Source organism: Physcomitrium patens, chromosome 11 (genome assembly GCF_059467195.1).
Source record: "Physcomitrium patens ecotype Gransden chromosome 11, ASM5946719v1, whole genome shotgun sequence".
NCBI lineage: Eukaryota > Viridiplantae > Streptophyta > Bryopsida > Funariales > Funariaceae > Physcomitrium > Physcomitrium patens.
The window spans coordinates 1,484,814-1,498,018 of NC_143420.1; the positions used below are offsets into that span (position 1 = coordinate 1,484,814).

Here is a 13,205-nt window from a genome sequence, read left to right on the forward strand (position 1 = left end):
GTATGTATGTAGTAAATGAGAGCCACCACTTGTCTCTTTGAGCAATATTAATATATAAATATATAAATATATAAATATATGTATATGAATTATAATCCTATTTTAATATTAAAGATGAAAAAAGATAAAATCTTTACTAAAGGATCTTAAAATTAAGAAATGTTTTAAATAAAAATATGATTAAAAGCACAATTGTAGAAGTGTCACGGACATATGCATGTAAGCAAGTAATTACATGTATAAATAAGTAGAAGTAAGGAAAAGTAGGTAAAAGTAAGTTAATTCTATAATATCTTCTATAAAAGCTTCTTAGAAGCTTTATAGATGCTGCTTTGACTTTATAGGTGTCTTTAATTGATTTTTTGGATTAGAAACATGGTCAACAACTTAGTCATATGCCACACATGTTGTTAGCTTGAAGACCAAGCTAATTATGTGGCCTATATGTAGAAAAACTTGCCTTGTAAGTCAAGGCATGTGTCCTACAAAGTCAACACATATTGGAGGTCATATAGAACATTGTCACATAATTCTTAGTTAGATAGTATATATAGAGACAAGAGTGAAGCCCTCTTCACTCTTGTCAACTCTTTTATTACTTCTACTCTAGTTTTAAGGGTCTCTAGTTTTCTTGTCTTTTAGCAATAGCCATTCCAATTTCTTTTTTAATATACCTATTTAGTTATTTCTATTTTGTCATCTCTCTTTGAAAAAAATCTCACTTTTTTATTTATTTTTATCAAGTTTTTGTCCTTGATGGATTGACAAGAGTGCACTTACAATATTAGAACTTTGTCTAATCTTTATTAAGAGTGGATTACTCCTTACTCTTGATAAGATATAAACGTATTAGAAGTTGCAGATTACTCTCTTCTTAACTGATATTTTGCTTAGTATTTTCTTTATTGTCAAGTCCTCTCTTCTATTTGTTTTGAGCGATATTAGAGATCTTTTCTTTTCTAAGTGTTATCATGTTAGAATTTGGTGAAATGAAGAGTGCAATGGCACAAATGCAAGAGCAATTGAAAGAATTAATGCTTATAATGCATCAACTCAATTTACTACCACAATGAGCAACAAGATTAAGAAGAAGTGAAGATGTAATGATTGGAGCTGGTCCAACATCTACACCAAATCATGTCCCTTCTCCTATGGTGGAATGCCCTTCTACTGTTAAAAAACCTAGAATTGTCCTACCTGAGAAGTTTGATGGCACCAGATCAAAGTTTAGAGGATTTATTAATCAAGTACAACTTGTGATTGAACTTCAACCCCAAAGCTATCTAACTCCAAGATTGGAAGTTAGATTCATTTTGTACGCTTCTTTCAGGTTCAGTATTATCATGATTTTCATCTTTTTTTGAACGATGAGATCCAATATTGGATAATTTGGAGGCTTTTTTGGTGGAATTTTGATCCATGTATGAAAAACATGATACAATTCATGTTGCAACCAACAAGATCTGTATTCAAAATGCAATTGATCAGTAATATTATATGCTTCACAATTTTGACAACTTGAAATTAACATCAAGTGGGATGATGCTGCACCTGTTAGCCAATTTTTCTATGGATTATAATATAAGGTAAAAAAATTAATGCTCAATTTACCTGATCCTCAAACATTGAGTCAAGCACTTGACTTTGCTGTGAAGTGCAACAATCGTCTTTTTGAATTTTGATCTGAGAACCGTATAAGTGGACCTCAACGTTACTAATTCAATAGCAACATCAACATCTCTTCAATACATACATTCAAAAGTAGAGGATATATAAATTGATGCGATATGTTTCAAACCTCTTACTGAGCAAGAAAAGACTTGTCGTCATCAAGAAGGATTGTGCTTATATTCTAGAAAATCTAATTACACTGCTCAATATTATCCAATGAAGCGATGCAACCATAAAATGAAGAGTATGGTTATCAAAGAAGATAGTATATCAGAAAATGAGTTTATCCAGCTACAATAGGGACCGTGCGGCTGGAACCTTGTACAACACCTAGTGAAGGTCCTATTCTCTCCTCAGAATCCTCTCTTTCTTTTACGATAAATGTTATTTTAAGACCTAAACATCACAAAGCCTCTAGCTTGTTAGATTTAGGAGTCTTAACATGTTTCTTAGATGAAGAATTTGTAAAAAGACATAGCATACTTTTAATGAAGAAAATTAAACATGTTCATGTAGAAGTCATAGATGGTCGTCTGTTGTCTTCAAGAGATGTTATTCATGAAATCCTTCCTATAGAAGTAGCAACTAATGGTCATAGTAGTTTTGTAATATTTAATATCATTATATCTTCCTCTAATCCAATCATCTTAGGTTTATCATGGGTAGAAAAATATAATCCTAAAATAGATTGGACTTCTCGTAGTCTTGACTTTTCTAAAAGTATAACTAAGAATGTAGTTAGTCAAGTAGAAAGTCTAGTACAATTAAACATGTATTTATAGGTGCAAGAATTTTCTTACATGTTGTAAAGAAGGATCACCTTGTGTCATTTATTCCACATCTATTTCTACTAGTGGAAAGACTTCAAGTGGCATTTCAAGCCAATATCAAGATTTTTAAGATGTATTTGAGAAGAAGAATGAGAATACTCTTTTGGAACATCGTTCCTATGATTCTTCAATTGACTTTTAAGTAGGAGCACAACCACTATTTGGACCAATCTACAGTTTATCACAAAATGAGTTGGCTAAACTCAAGGAGTGTATTGAAGAAAATCTAGCCAAGAACTTCATACGCCATTCCAAATCTCCAACAGGAGCTCCAATTTTATTTCTGAAGAAAAAAGATGGATCATTGCAGATGTGAGTCGATTATTGAGGACTTTACAAAATCACCATAAAAAACTAGTACTTGCTACCTTTGATATCTAGACTCCTTGATGAATTGAATCAAGCTAAGATGTATACAAAAATAGATCTATGAGGAGCATACAATCTGGTACGCATCAAAGAAAGAGATGAATGGAAGATTGCATTTTGAACAAGGTATGGATATTTTGAATACAATGTCATGCCTTTTGAACATATAAATGTACCAGTAACATCCAACATCTAATAAATTATGTCTTTCCGGAGTTTTTAGATGATTTTGTCGTCTGTTACCTAGATGACATCTTAATCTATTCTAAGAACATGGAAGAACATGAACTTCATGTTTGTCATGTATTACAAAAACTAAGAGATGCGAGACTCTATGCCAAGATAGAAAAGTGTGTATTTCACACTACTTAAGTCGACTTCTTAGGATACATCATTTCAAATGATGGACTTATGATAGATCCTAAAAAAGTTCAAACTATTATGGATTGGAAGATCTCAAAAATGGTAAGAGATGTCCAATGCTTTTTGAAATTTGCCAACTACTATCAGATCTTCATCAAAGACTTCTCTCAAGTTACAGCTCCACTTACACATTTGACTTGTAAAGACAAACTTCAATGGAATCAAGAAGCGGAAGTAGCATTTGAAGCTTTAAAGACAATCTTTATTTTTGCACTAATTTTTATTTTGTGTCAATTTTTCTAACCATTTTTTATGGGAGCAGATGCATCAGTCTTTGCTTTGGATGCTATATTTTCACAAATGGGAACAAATGATAAACTTCACTTAGTAGCTTTTCATTCCAAAATTTTTTCAACAGTCGAGATTAATTACGAGATCCACGACAAAGAACTTCTTGCAATCGTGGATTTATTTCAAGAATGGTATCATTATCTAGAAGGTGCTCGTAGCCCAATCACCATATATATAAATTACAAGAACCTTGAATATTTTATATCAGTATGTATTTTAAATCGTCGTTAAGTCCGTTGGAGTATGTCTTTGTTAAATTAAATAGAAACTTAATTGTTTATGCATGAAATAATCTATTTTAAAAAACATCAATATAATTACACATATTCTTATAAAAAATTTAAAAATTAAGTATCATTACTATTATTTCTATTTTTATAATTTATAGATTTTTACAATTTATAATTAATTTAAGGCAAATAAATTCTCACTTAAATTCATTAGATAAAGTTAATGTATCAAAGTATGATTACAAAGTTGAAGTTAAGCATTACACTTTTAAAGTTTCTGTTTAAGAAACATGCTATTAGCCATTATATTTATAATAGGTCAAATTAAAAATTAAAAATTTATATAATAAAACTTGTAATATTTTTTTATATATTTAGAAGTGACTTCATGATATACATAATATTATAAATAAATTAGATTTTTTTTTTATTAACAGAACAATAAACATCAATAAGCTTTTTGCACTAGGCTTATTTAAAATAAAATCTACAAATTCAATATCTTTAGATGTGTTTGTAATATCTATTTTTGATAAATCAAATATCAAAGACATCAATATAGTTATCTATTAAGTAGGTTTTTTTAGTTGATAAAGATTATTTTTAATAAAAAGAAAAAACATCAATAGACAAGTTTATATAAAAAAGAGTTATAAAATAGTAGTGGTTAGAACTTAATAAGTAAGCATTTATTTTAAGTAATTACAAAAAAAATATATCTTAGCAAATAGATTGATAATTTTATTTTTTCAGTTTTATATTTCTAAATTTGTTAATTATTTCTTACTTAAATTATCAATAGCTTGTTAGATCAACATGGAATACCAAATAAATTGTTACATTTCAATCAGTAGTTAAAACCAAACATCTTATAAAAAAAATAGAAATCCAATAAAAAAACATGCTCCAATTAGAAAAATGTTGCCAACCAAGAAGGATTGGATGATGATAAAACATCTTCTTCTAAAAAATGTTTGATCCCAAGTATTTGTTATAGCATGCAAGGTTATACTAAATAGAAAGTAGTTTGTCTTGAATCTAAGACGGGCAATAGTAGAAGTATATTAAATATCTATATTAGAATTAAGTAATTATCGAATTGGCATTGTATTCCCATTAAATTACCAAACTCAAATTACTAAGTGTTGGCAGCATTGTTTGGAAGTCAAGTCAGATTTGGATTGTTATTGTATTTAACCCAATTTGGCCTGTTATGGTGATTTGAGACTATCTTTGGATTTGCTATCGAATTGGATGAATAACTTGGTATATGGCATTTTTATTGTTGTTAAGAAAACAAATTAATATTAAAAATTGGTAGTTTAATAACGATTAATTGTTGTTAGAGTTTAATATTAATGACCTCTTGTTTGAATTTATTTTTGGCTTAAATAATGTACATAAAGATGTAAAAAAGTAATAGAAGTTAATCATATAATTTAATTGATTATTAATTTCATAATTCCGATTGATTCAAAGTCTAGTGCAGCACAAATATTTAGCAAGAATTATTGTATTGATTTAAGTTAATATCAATTGATGTAAGATTCATTTTTTTGTAATATTTTATCAATCTAAGCTAATTGCCACATCTTTATGCTTGTCTTAACTTTCTTTTTGGGCAATTTGGCTACTTATATTTGAACTCATAGAAATGTTAGCTAAATAAAATTAGAAATAAAAAACCAACGTAATTTATATAAAAATATTTTTTAAAATATATATATATATATAGAATAATATAATATAAAATATACATAATTAATTTATAAATATAAATTAAAATAATATAGAGATAAAAAAAATAAAATTTTTTATTTAAAAATAATATTTACATTAGATTTTATTTTATGTCATTTAAATATTTTTAAATCAAATTTTATAGAAAAAATATGCATCAAAATTTTTATTAAATTTAATTTATCAAAAATAAATAAAAGTAAAAAAATATATTCTATTTTTTTTATTTGAAAAGTTTTTTAATAATTAAAATTAATTCTAAAATTCTAAAAAATAAAACTTTTTATTATTATAACTTTATTTCAAACATTTCATCATGTCACAAATTATTTATAATAATTTTGATGCATAAATGTTTATGTTATTGGAATAATAAAAAAATATATCTACAAGCAATTTTATTTTTAAAATTTTTTCACTTATATTTTTTATCAAGTAAAAATCTAATGAATAGACTATGATTAGTTTTAGAGTGTATATTTCTTTGATTTCTTTTTTCTTTACTTATTTTATTCCTTCTTCTTTCTTCTCTACTTGCTAATTGTGCTTCTCACTTTACTCCATCAATTTCAAACAACTCTTAATTAGGACCATTTTATAATTTTGGTTTAAAAAATAAATTTTATCTTGACATTGGTCATTTGATTCAATATACTTTATCACATGTTTATTGATTTGAAATCCTTACAAATCTATATTTTTAAGAATATATTATTTAATCAAAATAAAAAATTATATCTTGTATAAAAAAATATTGTTGGTGAAATGGATAAAATTATAAAATAATAAAAAATCAGATTATTAATATTTAAATATATTAAATAGATGTGTTCTTCATTGAAATATTTACTTAATTAGATATTTTTTATAAAAAATTTAAAAGTACCCAATTAACTTTTGATATGTTGTTTCAAAATAATACTCAACTAAATAATAATATTATTATTTAATTATCAACTAATAACTTGAAAATTTCATATTTCACCAAAAAAATTACCATAAATACACTGGTTTTCTCCAAATAGTTCAATCTCATATTATTAATCCAAACATTTACTTTCTCCAACTGTAAACCGAATGTTAGTTCAAGTCGTAGATGATTCGTCTTCGTCGTCTCCGTCGTCGTCCAAGCGGTGCTTCGCGAATCTTCTGAATGCTTTGTCATGTTTGTCGTCGTCGTCCAAGGCATCCGTCACGACTTTTCTCGAATCTTTGTCGTCGTCCGACAATCGGCAGGATTTCGTCGGGATCGTCACCCTCGTCGACGTAATGAGTAGGGGACAATGAGCTGATCAAGTCCAGCGGTGGACCCATCACCGCGTCTCGAGCCAATCTTCACATGGCATCGCAACTTCGACGTCGTGCCCTCAGATTCTGATGCTCGCATGAGGGTTGACGTTTTTAGTTCTAGAACCGGATTGTACTCGGCTCACACTGTGTCGCAATTGGGTTTGTGTCGGCTCTTCTGAGAATTCGCTCATCGGGTCCTCGCCACTCCTCCAGGTATTGGGTGATTCGACCTATTGGAAATGGTTGTAGTTTGTGTGTGTGACTTCGCTTTTAGTTGCTGGGTTTTGTGGGGAGTTTCTGGTAGGGTGATGGGTTGGTTTTCATAAATGGTTTTTGATGCCTATTTGTTGGGTTGTGGAGAATTTCGCATTTAGGGTGCAATCGTGCGGTACCGAATGTCTTTGGGTACTTGAATTTCTGGCTAGAAGGGGGAGTTTGATTTCGATTTGTCTTGTTGATGCTTTTGCAGCCATGGGGAAGGTGCCGGTTAGGCTGAAAGAGGTTGCGTACACCATCTCCCCCTACCACCAGCATGTTATGACGGGGTTGTGGAAGGATATCCCTTACAAATTGAGCAAGAAATTTCACGAGAACTGGGTGTCCGCCTTTACTTTGGTGGTCCCTATCGTCGGGACGTACATGTAAGCCTCCCTTCCCTTCTTAAGTTTTCTCTTTGAGTGTATAAGTTAGGGTTTTGATGATAGTGGTTTGGTCTTGTAGGTTTCTTAGTGGTTTAGCGAGTGATGCAATTTTCTAGGTCCTGTAACTTTGGAACAGTGGTTGGTGCAAGTTAGTGGAATCTCGAGTATTCTGATCCGGCGTTGTAAGTGAGATGGTTAGTTGCATCCTTGTAATGATTAGATGTAATCGCTTGTGAAGATTGATAGCTCTACGTTAAGGCGATCTCCTCCGAGTCCTCAGATAGAAGTGCTCGGAATATGTCCAAATTTGTTCAACACATTTGTTTAATTTGCTGACTTCGTCGAATGAGGATGTTGTTCTGAGTATGTGGATGTTATGCCAGGTATGCTGAAAACTACAGGGAGAAGGAGAAGCTTCACCACAGATATTGAAATGAAGAAAGGATGGTTATGTTTACTTAGGGTACTGAAATCCCCTATCATTATTATTGAGGACTGTAGGAATGGGTGAACTTGATATGTAATGATGAAAGCTACTTTGGTTCACCGTCCGAGACACGTCTCTCCCCCTACAGCAAATAATGTTGTCTGTGCTGCTTTTTTGTTACATTTACAAATCAAAGTGGTGTTGACCTTGGTTGTTTTCACTTTTTAATTCCTCGCAGTGTATGTGCTTTTATTTTATATTTTTCTCCCTTCCAAATATTTGTTAATTCAATCTGTGCTTAATCTTGTAATAACCGCTAGATACTAGCTCTTTGCATATGTGAAAGGATGAGCCTGTGTGAGTTTCGGCTGCAGTTGAGCTACATCTTCACCAGTAGCCCTTTATTTCTGCGACTTGTTGTAGAAATAATGTATCATAGGAAGATTTATTCGTACCTCACAGAGGAGAATTCCAATTTGCTTATGTTGGTGATTAAATCAGATTGGTTCTTTGACAGCAGGGAAGTTGGAAACATTTTTTTTCCTAGTGTTTCAATGCTATGTGATGAAAAATCGCATTCAAGTCCCATAACCGCTGCAAAATTCTTATGTTTACATAATGCAGCTGTGGTGTAGGTCTACGAGTATCACACGTTCATCTCTCATGCCGATCTAGCTTAGTTGATAGAGACCTTATCTTAACCTGGCAGGGCATGCTTTGGTATTGGACGGAAGAGTAGTCATCTAACTGGATGGCTGCCGAACAAAAGTAAACAAGTCAACAATCCTTGCATAGGCGGGTAGTCTCCCTTACTTTTTCAAGACACAGGAACTGTTGAAAGGAGTACTGATGCAATTCTAAGAGATTTTGCAGTTTGATGTGGTGGAAACTTAGCTTTCCAAGTTATCTGGTCAGAGTGCGAACCATCCCCGATGCTCCAGACCCTCACTTTCGACCATATTCATGCATATGGATTTATCACGACGTCCAGGACCCAATGAGGTTGGGTAGAGTGGATTCAGTGAGCAGTCTATGTGCATGGAAATGAGATGTTTGCAGCAGAAATCCACAGCGATAACAAACAAACGAATGTGGATGTTCTGAATCTACTTCAGGAATGTGGTTAATTTGTTGGCATTTATGTAAGATGTTGAATGTCAAGTGCTCTCTCAAAGATGTGGGATGAGTGGTTCGGAATTATCTCAAACTTCCAATTACCAAAAGATGAGAGTTGTGTTCAAGTTTGCAATACATCATCAAGTAGGTTTAAGGAGGTTGGTGGTTAAAATTTTAGCTGTGAAATTTTAATCATGCTCGATAGGATGTTGTGTAAAGTTTTATCCATGCTGTAGTTACATGTTACTCTAAAGAATTAAAAATTAAAAATTAATTCTTTGGAAAGTTTTGACTATGCTAAAAAAATTGAAATTATATGATTTTTACCGAGATGATGTAATTGAAAAATTCGGGCAATTTCCATTAATAAAAAAAATGTCTTTTGCTAGATTCTTTTTGATATTGAAAAATTTGGCTCGATGATTTTTCGTAAAAATCTTTGGAATGTATGGATTAGGAATAAAGTTGCTGCATGTTACTAACCAAAACAAATCTAAACAGAAATGAAACTGGTTTTCTAACTGGTTTTTCTTTTTTTAAGATATGATTAGAATTTACCTTATTTATTGAGAATCCTCATAGAATATCAAAAAAATCATATATGCACTTCTGCAAATTGACTTGAAAAATCTCATTTCATTTCCAAATAAAATCTCATTTAATCTCATATAAGATTTTTATTTGAATAGTATCTTTGCATATCTAAATTTGAATTTAGTATAATTTTTTTAATGTTCAAGAGTTTATTTATATTTGGGTCGAAATATGGTAGTCATTATTCTGTGCTAGCATTCTTAAAGCACAACAAGAGATTTATAGGTGGGATTTTAATCCAAAAAAAACCAAATACACTATTTATTAGATTCATAGGAATAAAATATTATAATCATGATATGAGATTATAAGTTTTTAAAGATTACTTGTGTTTCTATTAATATTAAATTAGATTATATTGAATTAAAGTGTGATTAAAACATTTTAATATAACACAATATTTTTGTATTTATAATACTCAATACGCATGCTATTATCTATATATACACACATTATGAACTTAAAGTTCAAAATTATGATTTACTCAAAATCATATAAAGCAAACATTCTAATTTCAAATAAATTTAGACATTATTAATATTAAATATAACATCGTTATACAAATTATTTTAATATTGATTAATAGGAATACAATATATTTTTTTCAGTCTACAGAATTTTAAAATATCAACTTGATGTATTATAAACTCTTAGAGTTAAAACTAAATAAACTCTATTTGATTTTAGTAATCTACCATTGAAATTTTTCGTGTCTATTTTTATACATTTGGTGTTTTCTTTTTTCCTCTTTTTACTTACAACATGATTCGGAATTAAATTAAAATACTTTGAGAATTTAAAATTAAACACATATTATAAAAACTTTGAAATTTCATAGAGTATTTTTAAAACTATTATAGTAGATTATATATAATTTAATATATATAAATATTGAAGTTCCAAAAATATGTGATTCTAACAACGTTACAATTAAATATGACCAATTATGTAAAAACAAATAGAAGAAAGATAAAAATTTATTTTTTACATGATATTATTAAAGTGTAAATATGAAATAAATATATGTAATAAAATATATCTATATATGTATATGTATATATACATAAACTAATGATCAATAAATCAATAAATTTTGTCTAATGTGATTTTGTTTTGCATTTATATGAATAAGTACAATAATTTAAAAGGCTTTCATTAAATTAAAATAAAAAAATTTAGTTAACTATGACTATAATTACAGTATAAATAACATAAATATATTTATTTAAAAATGATATTTTAATATAATAATAAATATTTTATTTTTCTTTATATATATTTTGATAAATAATAAATAGAGTAATCTTGTTTTGACTTACTAACAAAATTGTTCTACATATTGTTTAATTTTGGAATTTATCACATGAGGTTGTAATATTTTATTTTAATTTCAATAGTAAAATTTTATATAAAAAATAAACTGAAAAAAATAATATATACATACACATGTGTGCATATATATATATATATATATATATATACATGAAACTACATAAAAAAATGTATTTTTTAAAATTAAATACATATTAAATTCTTTAACTAAATTTAAAAAATTAAATGGAATCTCACTTCTGTAAGAATTGAGGTTTTATTATCTGATTAAAGCACATAAAGTATAAAATACATATAATATAATTTTCAATTAATCTGAATTTTCATATTAAAGGCAATAGCTTATTAAAAGAATTTATTAACTATAATTTCTTTGATATTGTTAAAAATAGAAACCTTTTTTTATCTAATTCAATTAAAAATTTAAACAAAAATAAAAATGTAATATAATCTTCAAATCAATTATAATTAAAAAAAATCATTTTTATTATATCTTACAATCATTATATAGATATAATAATCTCTACCTCTTAAAGTTTATTTATTTTTTATAATCTATTGATACATTGTAATTTAATTTTTATGAATTATAGAAAAGAATTATTATTTAAAAAAATTCTAATAGAATAAAAAAAATATAAATAGAATATATATTATTTTATACTATATATGTATAATATTACTAATTCCATCATAGTTTTTGCTATAACAACCATAACCAACCATCCACCACATATCACCTATATCCTATTATAGCCACAATCAAACTCAAGGCAATTGCATGAGGTATTAAAACTTTTTATCAGTCAATACAACATGCAATTAAGCTATTATATATTAAGAATTATAAAAATTAAGCTATTTATTATATATTCCTAAAAAAATATAGATAAATTATAAATAGATTTGTATAATTTTTATAATTTTTATAATTTATCTATATTTTTTAAAGAATTTTTAGAGTTATTTTTAAAACTTTGATAAAAATAACTTTTACCACCTTAAGAGCAATTATGATGAAATAAAGCAAGATTTGAAGGTCATACCAAGTTCTTAAGCTAATTGAATATTTATGAATACTTTGGTGAAGTAAAAAAATATAAAAATATGAATTCTACTAAAAGAAAATATGAAGACTAGAAGCTGAATTAGTCCTTAAAAGAAGAGAAGTGCAGAAGTTCTATATAGATTGTAGTACCTTTGATGTTGATAGGAAGATAAGCCTAAGGCCTCAAGGCCTCTATATGTCACGGACCAAAAATACAAACAAGAAATCTAAACAAGAAGTTCAAGAAGAAATGACAAGAACTAGATTATCAGATGAGTACAAGAACAACGCCAAGAGAATTGAGCTAGAGCTTCAAGAGATGTGTTGTCGAGACTGAAGAACTCTTCAGCCTCGACTCCTATATATACTACTGGCCTAGGGTTCTAAGGAAGCGCATCAAGAAGCTTTCCAAGAACTATGAAGCATCTCAAGCAACTACCCAAGAGCTAGGAAGCTTCTCAAGTAACTTCCTAGAATCTACTAGAATATTTTAAGAATCTTCTAGAGCCTTCTAAGGGAATCTTTAGGGAATCTTTAAAGAATGTTCTAAGAGAATATTGAAGGAATCTTTTGGAAGTTTCTAGAGACTTCTTTCTAGAAGGTTCTAGAAACTTGTCTCTAGAAAGGTCTAAGGACTATGTTTCTAACATCACCTCCTCCTTTAGCTTTGAGGTCTCCGAGAAGCAATGTTATCGTCAGTCAATACCAACGCAAGAAAATGAAGATCTGTCGCATAACCTCTGCTATGAACTCCAATTGTTGTTCACGAGGTAAGTGATTCAATGGTCCTTGAAGCCAACGGTAGTGGCCCACGCCTTCAACTTCTGACCAAGCATGAACCTCCGTGTCTTCATTGTGAAATTGTCCTGTAAACACTCCTTCTGGCTGACCATTGCAGGCAGGCTCGACCTCAAATACAATCACCAGCGATCTGTTGCTCTGAATCCTTTGACGTCGTCATGGTGCAAGCGGTTCTTCATCTCGCGGTCGTCTTCGTGAGCTAGTTGCTTGAGATGACATGACAAGTGTAGTATCTTGGCTATCCATATTCAAAGGCTAAAACAATAAGAACAAACTTGGGCTACTAACAAAGTTCTACGCTATCTTGGAGAGAATGACTACATCAACTATGGATTTTGGTGGTGCTCTCTCCTCTTTTCTGTTTTCTGGATGAACAAGCTTCAGTAAGAAGCTATCGTCGAA

At 29.3% G+C, this 13,205-nt stretch overlaps 1 protein-coding gene across 1 annotated transcript; it reads left to right on the plus strand.

Annotated features, from left to right (window-relative positions):
* Positions 1-6,997: 6,997 nt before the first annotated feature.
* On the plus strand, positions 6,998-8,140 carry LOC112288312 (cytochrome b-c1 complex subunit 8-2, mitochondrial). Its single transcript, XM_024532399.3, has 3 exons — positions 6,998-7,057; positions 7,314-7,485; positions 7,869-8,140. Exons 2-3 carry the CDS (start codon positions 7,316-7,318, stop codon positions 7,915-7,917), a joined length of 219 nt encoding a protein of 72 aa, XP_024388167.1. The 5' UTR covers positions 6,998-7,057; positions 7,314-7,315; the 3' UTR covers positions 7,918-8,140.
* The last annotated feature ends 5,065 nt before the right edge of the window (positions 8,141-13,205 follow it).

Excerpts from the sequence above, each read along its gene's own strand:
- LOC112288312 (XM_024532399.3), top strand. The coding sequence starts at position 7,316 with ATGGGGAAGGTGCCGGTTAGGCTGAAAGAGGTTGCGTACACCATCTCC. Across the intron at positions 7,486-7,868 it reads CCTATCGTCGGGACGTACAT|GTATGCTGAAAACTACAGGG; the intron begins GTAAGCCTCCCT and ends ATGTTATGCCAG.